The 16072-nt window shown below is 26.7% G+C and overlaps 1 protein-coding gene across 4 annotated transcripts in view; it reads left to right on the forward strand.

Moving 5' to 3' along the window:
- LOC136084823 (uncharacterized) overlaps nt 1–16072 on the forward strand; it is a 174261-nt gene that overhangs the window by 137601 nt on the left and 20588 nt on the right. For all 4 annotated transcript variants that reach the window (XM_065805866.1, XM_065805867.1, XM_065805868.1 and 1 more), the window contains 5 exons: nt 3580–4171; nt 11012–12019; nt 12383–12613; nt 12697–13141; nt 13847–14081. In XM_065805866.1, coding sequence (XP_065661938.1) covers nt 3580–4171; nt 11012–12019; nt 12383–12613; nt 12697–13141; nt 13847–14081 — 2511 coding nt within the window. The remainder of the gene's footprint in view (nt 1–3579; nt 4172–11011; nt 12020–12382; nt 12614–12696; nt 13142–13846; nt 14082–16072) is intronic.

Genomic DNA, 16072 nt, shown 5'->3' on the forward strand with positions numbered 1-16072 from the left:
TCGAGATTCGTCTTTGCTGCACATTGAATATTATTGTGTTGACCTTTTAATTCTATGGCCTATGTGTATTTGCACTTTGCCAAATTGAAAGGCATGCACCTAATTCTTGACCACTCCACGTCTCTGTTTATGTCATCTTGTTAAATTAAAAAGTCTCCTTCAGATTTGATGATGTCAATGATTTTGCTATCATCTACATATAATTTGATGTGATGTGCAATATTGTTTGGAAGGTCATTGATAAAAAGGACAAATAATAATGGTCCTAGAACTGATTCTTGTGAAGCTCCACTTAAAACAGGTACCCAATTTTATTTATATCCTTTCATGGCTACACCTTGTTTGCAATCTTAACGCCACACTTTGATTCAATTAGGAAGTTACTGGGGCCTCCGCCCAGGCTAAAAATGAGACTTTTTTCAAACTTGGCCCCAGCCCTAGAAAAATTAAAAGAGTCAGCAGGGTTGGTCAGTCATGGAAAGAAAAAAAAATTATAGTACTTTGTATATTATAATTTTAAACTTATATTTACTGTTTATTAAACACTGGCATAAATTTATTTATATTCAAACTCTAATTTACTTCCAGCAAAGTTGCAAGGAAACACTATTAAGTTATGAGTTACATTAAAAAAGAGAATAAGTTAAAATAGTAGGAAAGGGTTAACTGAAGACTTAAAGTTTTGTAAACTGTATAAAGAAGGAAAACATGAAGATGGATAGGAGTTACAAGGTTTTTTGATGTGATTTATATTAATAAAAGTTTTTATAGCATAAAGGGACAGATACAGTAAATAATACAACTTGTTGAATAAAAAGCTGAACAAGAATGAATTTTGGTTTATTGTAATAGAGATAATAGGTTTTTTTGAGTGTTAACCATGATAGTATTTGTAGAGAAAAAAAACAAATGCAACCTTATAACAATTGGAGAGTGGCTCGTGCTTAGCAGATAAAGCAGGTCTAATTACATTTACAAAGTGCTTTTAATCATTGTCTGAGATTAAGAAGGTTGTTAATCATCAATATAGGAATGCCAACATTATTGCAATATTTTTTTGCTGTATGTAAATGAGTTTTGTCGTCTAACAAAAATTGCAGATTCAAAGTCCAGAATTTAAATCCATTAGCCACTGCAGCCTTAAACTGTTACAGAAGAGAGATCAGATTAAAAATGGGCTGCTCGTTCAAAGCAATCAAAAGTAAAGATTTCCAACTTTATACCCTTGTCATGACAAGGGTGTAAAGTTGAGTTGTCAGCAAATAGAGCCACTTTTGATGTAAAATTTTTATAAAGATAGTTATTGTAGATAAGAAACAAAACAGGAACAAAGATAGAACCTTGTGGTACCCTTAAATTTACTTGAAATAAAAAAAGAGTGTAGGCCTTCAAGAATAACTTTAATACTGTAGTTAGAAATAAACAATTTTATAATCTCAAAATCTTTATTTAATGAAGCTAATAACAGAATGAAGACTAATTTTAGGATAGTTGGAGAGGTCAAATTGTTTTTTTGAGTTTTGAAAAATTGAAACCATTTATTTTGCACTTTTTAAAAGTTTAGCAAAATATTGAAGAGAGTTCTGGAGAACACCTCTTTTAGACTATAATGGAATTCTTGTCTGGAGCACAAAGTGTATGAGTGTTTAATTGAGAATTAACTTTAGTATTGGTATATTAACAATGGGTCAATCTATTTAACTGGCAGGGAAAGTATGGCCATTAGATTTTAGAGTCAAATTAGAGTAAGATTTCTTTGCAAATAACTCTGCTTTATTATGGGGAGAAGCAAAAAGATCAAAACCATGAATTAGAGATTAAATGTTAGACTTAATTTAGTTAATGACACTGTTGAAGATTAACCAAAAGTTTCTAGGACCTAACATTTGAGATGAGATGCAAGGTATAGTAAACTAAAAATAATAGAGCTTAACATCAGACAGGACCTTTTTACATTGGCTTCTTGGAATAATAAAAGGAGATTTGTTCATAAGGAAGATATTTTTGATAATAAGAGATGTTTTTGTAAAAAAGGTAAAAAATTGATTAATGTGTTATAAAGCAACTGCTCAAATTTTGAAGAAAAGGAATAAAAGCTTGCAAACTTTTATTCTAGAAGGAATAAAAGCTTCTAAGATTCGCTTTATGCATGCATTTTATGGATATAAGCGTATGTCGCTTACTAGAGCCAATTCAACCACTGCATAAATGCACCTCATATACTAAGTGACCTCAGTTTGTGTAGCAAGTATTGATAAGGAGCTTTATCAAATGTTTTGGGGAAGTTTATATAAATGATGTTGGCAGCGTAACAAAGCTGGCCCCTGCCCTGGTCAAATATCAGCTGCGGTCGCTACTAATGAGGCAAGGGTTCTAATAAACTTAAAAGGAAACTTAATATGAACATAGTAAAGAAAAAAAATATTAAGCCTGTCTCTGTATTTTTATAGAAGCTTACAATTTAAAAAAAAGAAGTTAACAATTAAGTATTGAACAATATTTGTTAACTCAAAACCAAAGCTTTTTATTTTCTCCCACTTAAAATCACTATAAATTATTGAAATTGAAAAAGTATAAAAACAATCATAGTTACCATGACACATGTTATATGGGTCATAGTAAGTCCATTGTTCCACATATTTTTAAGTCTATTTTTACATGTTTTTTTAACTTTTTATACCAATAGTAATTATTCAACACATTTCAAGCGAGTATTTTAAGAATTATTTAGGCAGGTACTATTATCCAAACCCCTGATAAATATCAGTTTGCGCAATGGCTACCAAAGCCTTTAAAATTTTATAAATTTAATTATATTATAAAATTTTTTTCATAACTTTAAAAGGTAGACAATATCTATAGTTTTTCTCTCTCTCTTTTGTTATTTTTGAGCAAAAAGGAAAACAAACTTAGGTAAGTACTCAAAAGTTTCTATATTTTAAAATCAAATTATTATTTTGTAACATTTTATTACAAAGTTAGATAATATTTTTTAAGGTTTGCAAAGATGGAGTCATAATCAAATATTGTCTTGGAGTGCTTTCAAAAAAGGACTTAATGCCAAAGATAACAAACAAATTAAAATAAAACAAAAAAAAAGTAAATAAATTATAAGAATCTTATAAACTTCTGAAAAAAATCAATTTAGTCAGTCAAGTTTAATAATCATTACAATTTTAGATTAAGATAAGAATTAAAGTATAAAATGTTATATAAGTATAGAAAAATTGTTTATACCTGATTTGTTTGATTTTTAAGATTCACTTTAAGTTGAAGTATTTTAAAACTATCCATAATAGCTGTTTAATTATCATTGCCATGCTGTATGCATCATTGTTAGGTTATGTTATAATTATAAACTATCCATATAATTTTACTTCATTTTATATGTAGACCTTATCATTTTATAAGAAGGGTTTTTAAACTATGTCTTATAAAAGATATTTAAGGTAAAAGAGCAAGCTTGATCAAAGTATATAATAGTAAAAATAATTGTTGAAAGGTAAATAAGATTAGTTTTTCTTTTATTAAATATTCAAGAATTTATTTTTTTACATGATTTTTATAATACTTTTTCAGTTCATCTGATAATCCAGTTCCTTTGTTTTCTGGAATAAACTACTTAAAAAATCTTTTAACCCAAAATGATTATCCTGAGATAAATTTACTAATGTCACTAGAATACTGTAAACTTGAGTGCTTTAAAGATGCTAAAGTTGAGCTAGATAAATACATCACTCATGTCAAAAAAAGCAAAACTACATTAAACCCTTTGTTTCTTCTTGCAAAAGCTCGCATTGCTTATAATGAGCAAAACCTTGTGGATAGTAAAGAACTTTTAAACAAGTTTTCAAAATTACATCCTAATGCTTTAAAATCATGGTGTGAAGACAACGAGATAAGATTAGTTAATGTTGAACATAGTTCTCCTTTGCAGCTTACACTCACTGAGAATAATCTAACTGATCTAATATCAAAATGGAATAAATTAAAAGATCGAGAAAGAGTTGCTTCTAAAGCTATGGATGCACTTGTTAAAATGACTGGCTTACAGAAAGTTAAAGAATTTGCAGTTGATCTGTTTAAGTTTTCTTTAAAGTTTTCACAGTTTTCTCAGGAGGCAAAATCTGCTAATGTAAAAACTTTGAATTTTTGTTTTCTTGGCAATGCAGTAAGTTATGTTGATTTTTAAATTTTCGAATTATATTAAGTTGAAGTACAATATTTTGATTTTTCTTCAATTTACTCTTTTTATAATTTTTCTTTAAATTGGTTTTTTATTCAATGTATTTTATAACCTTCCAAGTTGGTTTTTACAATGTATTTAGTCTTTTTTTTTTTATATATGTGTTTTGTGTTTTGTTGTAGATGTTGTTATTTTTTGCTTATTGTTTACAATCTTAGTTGGTTTTAACAATGTGTTTATTCCTTTTTTTTTTTCTGCATTTTTTTTGCATTTTTTTAAATAAAAACAAAATCTATTTGATCTATTTTATATCATGTTTTTTTTTTTATATTAAACATCATTTTATTGACAAAACATTAGTTTAGTGAATATACCTAAAGACTTAATCAAATCCCCAAAATAAACATATTTGTGAAAAGCTTTGTTTTTTTGGTTGTTTAATATGTACTTGAACATAATTGTAATTAGCTAAACAGGACTTAATTAGAGTTAATCTTTCCAATTTAAACATCAAAATAAATAAAAAGTTACATAAATAAAGATAATAAAAAGAAAAATTCTAAATAAATAAAAAAAACGAATATAAATAAATGATGTAATAAAATACAATAAATTTCCAAGCTGAATTCAGTGATCATAGATTACTCTAAAATAAATTAGTTTAAAATTAAAAAAAAAAATTGAAAAAAGTATGCATAGGTACGTTAAAAAGTTAAATTTAGACAAACTTCGTGTAAATTCTAGCATAATGCAGTTTGTGTCATTTTAACATGTGTCATGTAAAAATCTTATATTTTTCAAATGTACGTTTCTTTCACTTGCTTTTTGAATGTACAAATTTTGCATTTGCTTTTCAAATGTACAATTCTTTTACTTTCAAATTTTACTTGCTCTTATATTTCTGTACAAGTTTAGTAAGTGGTTTTATAACTTGCAACACTTTTTTCTTTTAACATGTTTTTGTGGAACCAAATTCTGCATGAGTAAATTGTAATTATTATTGAAATATTAAACAAAACGTTACACACTTCTACCTAAACTTTCTGGCAACCATAATCACACTTTCACCTTAACTTTCCAGACAACTTACACTTCTTGTTTTGTGTCTTAAAAACTCTAGCTTGTGTTCAGTTTTTACTTGTTCTTATTTTGATAAATTTGACCAATGTTCTGATCTAAAAAATAAATCTTGTTTATAATCATTCTATTATTGTGATTGTTACTATTAACTTAAACCTGAATGGAATTTTTTTCATGATTTTCTTTAAGAGAGTTCTTTGTCTTATGTCTTCCTTTGTTCCACTGATAATTACCCCTCAAATACAGTCTCCTGGATACAGGCACACATGGAAGTGTTTTATTTCCTTTTAATGGCGTAAAATGGGGCAAAATGTTTTAATGGTGTAAAATGGGGTAAAAGGTGTAATTTGTTGGGCACTTTGTGCCATTTTTAAAAATGTTTGTAGGAAGTCTTGGCGTTAAAATTTTTGATTTTTTCGTTTACCTTTTATGTTTGTTAAGACTTATTTAATCAAAATAAAATACTCTACTCTGAAAAAAAGTTGAAAAATTGTTTCAAAAAACCCTGAAATCCATAAATGTGTAACAAATAAAAAAGTTGCTAAACAGTACATTTTTTTTCATTTTTTAATATAAAGTTATAAACTTTCTTAGTAAATAATATGTTTTCTTGAAATATATTTTATATTGAATTTATTTTATGATTATATATTTTAAAAATTTGTCAAATGCTAACGAAAAAAAAAGTCAGAAGAATTAGTTATGATAAAATACTTTTAGTTAAAAAGTTAATCAAAAAACTTCCAAGAAAAAATATTTCCTACTGCTAAAGAAATCATTCAATATTGACCTAATTGTCCAGTAGATCAGTCTGACTGCTACATACTGTTGAAACTAATGGTTCCTTGGATACTTGGTGGATTTAGAGTGCTTCCAATGCAAAAGCTAAAGTAATAATTTCAATAAGCTCTAAAATATTTTTTTTCCATGCTTAATCCATAATTATACTGTTAAATAATATTTTTACAGGGTTAAAATTGAGCATCTGCTGAAGGAGTGGATGAAATTAAAAGATCAAAGATACAGAACAAATTCTGCTAAATAAAAAAAAATAAAAAAATATTTGTTTAAAGAACATATTAATATAGTGTATTGGATTGGAAATCAAGTTTCTCAAACACACCATTGTCATGTTATGTTTGAGAAAATATTAGAAGAGAAAATGAGAAAAATGAAATAAAAAAGGAGATATTGCTGTCTTATAAGACCAGTTTCGTAAAAGAAAAAGATGTCTTGGAGGTAGAGATAAAAAGTATCAGTATTCTGTAGTAACAAGTGAAAAAAGCACATCAAAGTTAAATAAAGACCCATCAGTAGAGTTATATAAGTAGAATGATTTAGATTATCTAAGTTCTGCTATTACACTAGTGACGAATCAGGCAAAGAAACAGATGTTGACTTTGATTTTAATGTGCATCCTAATGTTTGAAATTCTGTTCTTCTTTCTAAAAATATTCTTAAGTCAACTGCTCATACTGCAGTGGGAAAAAGTTTAACACCCCACCAACATACAGCATTGATTAGTAGTGTTATTGTCATGGCTGGTGGTTCTGTAGCAAACTTTAATTGTTCTAAATTTACATCTTATAGAGCTGCAAAGAACATTATATCTTTCAGGGCTAACGAAATAAAAGAATGCATAAAAAACATTGTAATATCATCAGATTCACTAATGGTTATACACTTTGATAAAAAAAATAGGTAATGAATTAATGGAGGGAAAGCAATTTAAAAAAGATAAAATTGCAGTTATGGTAAGGGTTGATGCAAAAATAGAACTACTTGGCATTTCTCCAATAGATTTTTGTTCAGGGTGTATTTTAAAGCAAGCTATTGTAGAATTTATGGAATTTTTTGGATTAAAAGATGAGGTTAAATATCACTATTTTGACACAACTTCAGCAAATACAAAAATATAAAAATACTTGCATGAAATTAATTCAACAAGCTCAATGTTTATTTTTGTTGATTGCATGTTGACATCATGTAATTGAGCTTCTGGTCTGTACAGAATAGTTTCTAAAAGTAGAGTTAAGTTCTTTGGCACCAACACAGGTATCAGTCCTTTAACTTTTTTTTAATAAATTAGAAAGCTCATTATTGATTAAAGTGATTCAAAATGTAAATTAATATTTTTATTGGGATATGAAAGCTTACAGGGAAATGAAAAGGTTTGAGGAATGGAATCTACATGGATCTCAAGCTGTTGCAAGCTCTTTTCTCAGACATAATTGGTATCTAGATCCCACTTTGGTAATTTTTGCCTTAGCAGATGAAGAATGTAGGGAATGTGGTGATATTGCCAAAAAATTGTATCGTTTACTAAGATGTCCAAGTGATAGTTTTCCTTAGGAGCACCAGGTAATGGACCAAACTATATTGAATAGCCTCAACTTCAGTAAAGATGAGCCTCCTAAAGTGATTCCATTAATAACAGTAAAGTTGTGGCTAGTTTTTGACATGGCATTAGGCAAGGCAGAAGCTCAATGGATGACAACTCCGCCAGAGTTTGGAAGTTCAACAATTTTTACCTAGAATTTAGAGCAACAGTCAAGGAATTTGATGTTGTTGATGACTGCTCTGAGAGGGCAGTTAAGTTAATTCAAGACCTAATATAGCATATTCTTAGGAAAAAAGGCAGGAAACTTTTCTCTTTACAAATAATTATAAGAAAAACAGAAAAGGAAGGAAAAAAATAGATTATGAAAAAGTCGCTAGTACCAACTCAAATAAAGTCTAGTTTCTTATGATACATTTTTTATGTTAATACCACTTTTTCAAAAGACAATAGAGAATTTTTCAATAGATCATAAATTTTACTGGGATTACTGTATTTTAATTTAAAAGAAACTTTATTATTTTTATAATTTAATAATTTTTTTTTTTTTTTTTTTTTAGAGAAAAAACCGTATGGTTTTCACTATTGATTACAAAAAAAAGTTCTTTGCCAGTCCAGGCCCTCTCTTTTCCCAGAATAAATCCTGAAGCTGATTTTAAGTAACAAATCAATATAGTACTGTATTAAAAATTAATCAAAAATGTGATGTACTTTTATGAGTTTTAAGAATATTTCGAGAATATTTTGTATTTTAATGAGCTTTGCTAAATATTCATGAATTTTAGGGTTTAAACAATTTTTATAAATTTAAAATTTTTTTTGAGAATAAAGCTTATTTAGTTTAAATTAAAAAAGTCAAGCATAAAAAAAAAAAAAAAAAAATTATTTTTATTTTAATACTTCCAACAAACTGTTTTAAAAATGGTACAAAACGCCCCTAAAATTACCCCCTTTTCCCCCTGAAGGAACCCTTAGGATTTTCGAAAAGGTAAAAAAAAAAGTTTTATTACTAAATTATGGTCTGGGCAAATGATAAGCTAGGACTTTTTTTTTTTGAGACATGATCTTTTTTTGAAACACCCTAGTGTACATATATGCATGTATATATTTTTTATGTTTGATATTCTTCAAAATAAACTATTAAATTCGTTTAATAATTTTTTTAATTTGTTTAATAATTTATTTTATTTTGTATGTATTTGATTTTCTTCAAAATAAACTACCAAACTTGTTTAATAGTTTTTTTATTAAAACAAGTGACACACAAATATTACACTTAAAATACTGAAAAACTTGCACACTATCTTTTTCAACACTATCAAATATGGGAAGCTTTCTATAAAACATCAATGTATTTCTCATTGGAACCAAATAACTCCATTTATAAAATAAAATAGATTTTAACTAAACACCCTTTCATTACCAACATTCTTCTTTTCAATTGAAACTAAATTAAGAAACATTTATTAGAGTATATATTGAATGAATATTAATTTTATCTTTTAATATTATTGCTTTTTTTATATTACTGTATTTATAAAACTATTATTACTTTTATTTTATACTGTCTTTTTGAACTCTACTAATATTATTACTAATATCATTAATTTATCTTTGTTTTGGAAGCCTTATCAATATTATTTGTAATGATAGTGATTCCATTGTATTGATAGTTTTATGGTTATTGTCATAACTTTTTGTAAATGTTTATTTTAATAATTTCTATCATAGTTATAAACTTTACTATAATTTTTTTAACCATAGTTTTTATCATTAGTTATATTTTTTAGTAAAGTTATCATATTATAGTTACTATTTGTAATGTTTTTTTATTCATATTATTATTATTATTTTTATTATTGTTATTAATTCTATTATTATTATTATTATTTTTATTATTATTATTTATATTATATCATTACTTTTGCATATATTAATGTTATCTTTATTTATTAGCGCTTTATTCTCTTTTCTTATCTCTTTTTTTTTTTCTCTTTGTTTTAATTTAAATTCTTTCTTTGTTTTATTTAATTATTTTTTTTTGTACCTGTTTTTTTTTTTTGTTTTTTTTTTAGTTGTCACTCCATTGACTAGTTTTTAAACTATATGAGTGACACCTAACCTTATTTATGTGAGTTTATAAAATATTATTGTAAATTTTTCACATTTTATGGAATGCGAAAAAATAAATGGATTAAATATATCTGTGTATATATATACATATATGTATTCATATACATATACATATATATACATATATGTATGTATATATATGTATATATACATATACGTATGCATGTGTATGTATATATATATCAGGCCTTGTGATAAAGCAGAACAATCACTCTGCACCCATTAAACATGCCTGTAAATGACCTTTTGGGCGCGACAAATAGCGTTCACTAGTTTCGTTACAAGAGTAAAAAATTCCACTCTTCTGAGAACTTGCAAGGGAGAAAATTATAAGTTGATTTTATAGAAAATATTTTTGGTTGAATTTTTTTACTAAAGTGAAAGTATGTTTAAACAGTAGAGTTTGCATATTGTTAAATAAAGAAGTTATATTTGTAACAAAGTAAGTCACACATAATTTATGCGTGATGTACTTTAATTTTAATTTATGCAGCATAAATTAAAATTAAAAATATCAATGCAAGAGAGCCAAATTTTTTACAAAACCTTGCATATTTACTTATCTTATATCTATTTATCTTTTTAAGAAATGGTAAACTTATAAAGAGTACTTTTTTTTTTATTATGAAAAACTGGTGTTGTTAAGAACTTTTAATATACTGTTACAATATCTCTTGAGTTTTTTTTTTTAATTTATGTTAGCAAAAATTTAACAGATCTTTGAACAACTTGAATAAAAATTTTATTGATTTGTCCAAATGTTTTATACATCTTTTTAAAAATATAGATTTTTAATCAATTTTATTCTTTTTAATGGTATTATGAAATATAAGCTACCTCTAATTCATTATTAAAAAATGAAACTGTGTGACTGCTCTGTTAAAGTTTTAAAGTGTGTGTGTTCATTGAAAATATTAATGCAAATTGAACTCAATGTGCATTAATGTGATGCAATAACTTCACACATTTACAATGTACATTCAAACCCAACACAAAAAAAGTTTGAGAATAAACATAAATAAACATGTGAGAAACAAGTGGCTGCTACTGTACTATTAGAACTTTATACATTTAGGGTGAACATCACTTATTCGTTAATCTTAATTTAATTTAACTTTTTCAACAATTTTGCAATTAGAAAACTGAAGCGCTTTCAATTGGATTTTTTTTATCAGTTTTTAATTTTTTTATGTAAAAAATGCTTTAATTTGTATAAAACAATATTGTATATATATGCAATAATATGAAAATAATATTTATATTTTATACTTTAGGGTTCCGGTAAAACTACAGTGGCACGATTACTTGCAGAAATTCTTAAAGATAGTGGTCTAAGATTATCTAACACTTTTGTTGAGTCTTCAGCTCAGAAATTAAAAGATGATGGTCCCGATAAATTTCGTAGTCTAGCTGCATCTGCTAAAAATGGTGTTTTATTTATAGATGAGGCATACGATCTGGATCCAAAGGGTGATTCGCAAGGAAAACAAATTGTTTCAGAATTGTTAGTGATTTCTGAGAATGATCGTGAACATCTTTCAATTATTTTAGCTGGCTATGAGGATGATATGAATGAGAAACTCTTCTCATATAATGAAGGAATAAAAAGTCGCTTTGAAATAGTGCACTTTGAAGATTTTGATGAAAGTGAACTGAAAACAATCTGGAATGGTGAAATAGAAAAGCGTAAATTTGTTTGTGATGACAGCGTTTCAACTGTGGTATCTAAACGTCTTGCAAAAATGTCTGGTAAGAAAGGATTTGGCAATGCTCGAGCAGTTCGTAAAGAGGTTGAAAAAGCAATCCAAGTTGCAATGGCACGAGAAAACTTTAATCCATCAAAGTTGATTATAAATATTGAAGATGTTGTTGGTGAATCGCCATTAGAGAACCCAAAACTGAAAGCAATTTTGAAAGAATTTGATGAAAAAATAGGTTGGAAAGCAGTAAAAAAAAGTGTCAATCAGTTAATTGAGATCTGTAAAAATAACTTTACACTTCAACTAATGGGCAAAAAAACATTGCCTATAATGCTTAACCGTTTATTTCTTGGCAATCCAGGAACTGGAAAGACTACTTGCGCTAAACTCTATGGGCGTTTATTAAAAGAGTTGAACTTCTTATCAATTGGAGATGTAGTTATGTCTACAGCTAGTGATTTTGTTGGATCACATGTTGGAGAATCTCCAAAAAAAACAAATGCCATGATTGAGAAAGCTCGAGGCAAAGTTCTTGTGATTGATGAAGCTTACAACTTGAACGACAAGTTGTATGGTAAAGAAGTAAGATTACTCTCCACTTTATATTATGTTTATTTAACTAAATATTTATGTAAAACAGCAGATAATACATCTCAAAATTTATTATTGTAGAAATTCTATGACTAAGTATTATGTTACAAACTGAAGAAACATCCTTCATAAGGTTTAAAATAATAAAACGATATGTGATTTAAATAACTGGCTATAATGTTCTTTTTATGAAAAAAGCTATTTTATTTTTTCCTAAAGAATTATGTTATAATTAGATTTATTTTATAATTAGTTTTTTTTTATGCAGTATGAGCATTAAAAAAAAAACAGTTTGAGAAACTTTTTTTTAAATTAATTTCAAGGATTATATTTTACTCTAAAACTTTCTTTTAGGTGCTTGATGTATTGGTTGAGAAAGTGCAAAATACAGAAAGTGATGATATTGCTGTTTTGTTACTTGGTTATGAACCTCAAATGCGTGAAATGCTTCGTGAGCAAAATCCAGGATTAGCTAGGCGTTTTGCTATGGATTATGCTTTTATCTTTGAAGACTACGATGAATCTGAGTTGTTTGATATTCTAAAAGGTGTTTGTAAAAAAGAAAATATACAGATGTCCATGGAGGCAAGATAATATTGTACTATCTTATTTTTTAACTGTTTTAACAATATTTGTGACAGGATCTAATTTTTTTCTTTTAAATATAGGTTTCTAAAGCCATTTTAAAATTGTTGGAAAAACAACGCGCACAAGCAAACTTTGGTAATGCAGGTGCAATAGATAATGTGATTCGTGCTGCTTTAGCCAAAGCATCATATCGACCTTTGACTTCAGGAGGCATGATTGACCTAATTTCTTCTGACATAGGCGATGTATATACAGAAAAAGTTAAAGGCAGTGATCCGTTTGCACCTTTGAATAAATTATATAGAGTAGAAAATATTCGACAGCAACTCATAGAAATTAAAAATACTTTTCAGGTTGCACAAACAGAAAGCTCAAAAGATCGACCAGAATTAGGACATTTTGTATTTCAAGGAGCTCCAGGTACTGGTAAAACCACTGTAGCAAGAGTTATGGCAGAAATACTTTTTGATTTAGAATTATTACCAAGAAATCATGTTGAAGAGACTTCAGGTCTTGGTTTAACAGGTATTGCTTTTAATTTATTTAATTAAATTTAAAAAGCAAAAAGAAAGTAAATCTAAGGTTTATATATGATATGGTGGTTATGAGGTGAAGTATTTGGTTATGAGGTAAAGTTTTATAAAAAAAATCTCTTTTATTAGATTTATAAGGACTAATGTAAAATCTGTATTCATTGCCCATGCAGGTGTAGTGCTTGCATTGCCAGTTTCTACAGACAAAAGGTCTCGTTTTTTAGACATGATTTATTTAAAGTGCTATTTGGATTAGTACAAATTGCAACAACTTAAATATGAAAAGTAAAACCATCATGATTGAAATGCATATTTATTTATTTGCATATTTATATATTTATGTCCATATTAATGTATATGTGTCCAAAGTCCTGCCAACCCCCACCCTACTTTAGACACATCACTAGCATTTTGAAAAAAATTTTCAAACATTGGTAATGTTTAAAATTTTGGATACACTGTATACATATGTATAATATAAATGTATGTATACACTGTATACATGTATATATATATATATATATATATACATATATATATATACATATATATATATATATATATATATATATATATATATATATATATATATATATAAATATATATATAAATGTACACACTGTACACACACATTTACTCACACAAGTGTTATGATTAAATGTGGGTAAATTTTATATCTTTTACTTTTATTTTGAAGGAGAGTTTGTTGGGCAAACTAAAAAACGAGTCAAAGATAAATTAGATGCTGCTAGAGGGGGAATACTATTTATTGATGAAGCTTATGAGTTGGGCAAAAATCATTATGGAGAAGAGGCTATAAGTACTTTGATTGCTGCAATGACAGATCCTAATTATAAACTAGTGATTGTTATTGCTGGTTATCCTAAAGACATGGAACAGATGCTTTCAGTCAATGTTGGTTTGAAAAGCAGGTAAAGTACTAATAACATTGTTATACAAATATAAATATATATATATATATATATATATATATATATATATATATATATATATATATATATATATATATATATATATATATATATATATATATATATATATGTATATATATATATATATATATATATATATACATATATATATACATATATATATATATATATATATATATATATATATATATATATATATATATATATATATATATATATATATATATATATATATATATATATATATATATATATAGTTATACTTATAGTATAGTATATAAATCTTACTTATATCAGAGTCCGTAGCAACATCCTACTTATCGTCAACTAAATATTAATCTTACTGTCAACTAAATATTATTCTTAACTTTTCTTTCATTATGTACTTTTGTACTTTATTTTAACTCTCGACAATCACATGGTTGTATATGCTACATATTTACTGGTCTAAATACCAATTTGAATATGCAAACATTACTCAGACAGATAAATAAACTGGTTAGTTAGAATTGATCGATGGTGTTGTGCATTATGTACTTTATATTATTTACAAAACTTTCATCTGCAGAAAACTGTTTGTCTTAGAATTACATTGTTGTTATAATTATTTTGTGTAATTCAGCTATTATTCATTTTAATGATGAACACAAAGAGTATTAAAAGGTTTCTAACATTATGGTTTAAAAGGGAAAATTTCAATAACTTTGGCAATTTCTGAATTAGGCTGATAGAGAAGAAGTACTTACATGCAAAGAAAAAGCATAGAACATATCACGAGCCGTAAGAAATGGATTTGGCAATAAATTGAAGGAAAAAGAAATAGTAAATTTTTATTGAGCTGGTACTCACTAATTTACATATTTTTTGATCATTTTATTTATGTTTTGCATTCTCTGTTTTGAATATTAACTCAAAATAAACTTGAGTATTTGACATGTAATTTGACATTTAACAAAGCAGCCGGGCTGTAGTGGTTAGAGTTCTGACTCAGAACCAAGAGTAATGAGGTTAGCTCTGACCGAATAAGTAACATTGGTAAGTAAGAAGGTGTAAACTTCCTGGTTAAATGCTCTTCTGCAGAGATTTGTGGTATTTATAACTAAAAGAAAAATATTGGAATTGTGCTTAATTTGATCTAAAATTTTAGGTGATCTATAGATTTTACGCAAAAAAAAATGGAATGAAAATCCAGTTGCAGAGCAAATTTGTATTACCATTTATTGTAAAAATAAATGTTACTTATGTAAAAAAGGGTGTTTAATTTGATTTTTGCTTTCTTAAGTCATGTTTCAAAAATACCATTTATAACTGTCAACTTTCATATATTTTCTGCTACTATGGATTTTCTGTTTAAAAAACAAAAAGTTTTTATATGGATTTTACTTCATTTAATTTATTTACCATTTTAAACAACTAAAGAGAATTACAATAAAGAATTTGAGAAAAATTTTTTATATTCACCTTGATCTAAAGTCCGGTTCAAGTCATCTCTGTACCATATTAGTTACATAGCACAACTTAACTTGTTTATGGCTTTTTTGTTATTCACCTTGAAGAAGGTTTTCTATCTTTATTATTACAGCAAATGTATCAATACACTAGTGTTTAAGGTTTAAATTCTGCTCTATTTGACTCACTAATAACCTATGGTCCTTCACTACATCCATTGAAATGTTGCTTTACAACATCCAGCTTTTTTGGAAGTACAAGACAAAGACCAATCTACATTATGCAATTGAATGATTTGACCTTTGTGTAATTCCAAAACATATTTTTTTCCTAACATATTAATTATAAGTTTAAAATGTTAATCGAATGATATTTTTTTAAATAGAGGATCATGATTTCTTTTTTATTTCTATTATTTCCTTCATTTAACTAACTTTGTTTTTAAAAAAGTATTCAAAATTTTTTATTTAAGTTAATTTATATGGAATTATCACTTCAGTTGACTTGACCTAAAATTTTTG

This window comes from Hydra vulgaris, chromosome 09, assembly GCF_038396675.1.
Source record: "Hydra vulgaris chromosome 09, alternate assembly HydraT2T_AEP".
Lineage (NCBI taxonomy): Eukaryota > Metazoa > Cnidaria > Hydrozoa > Anthoathecata > Hydridae > Hydra > Hydra vulgaris.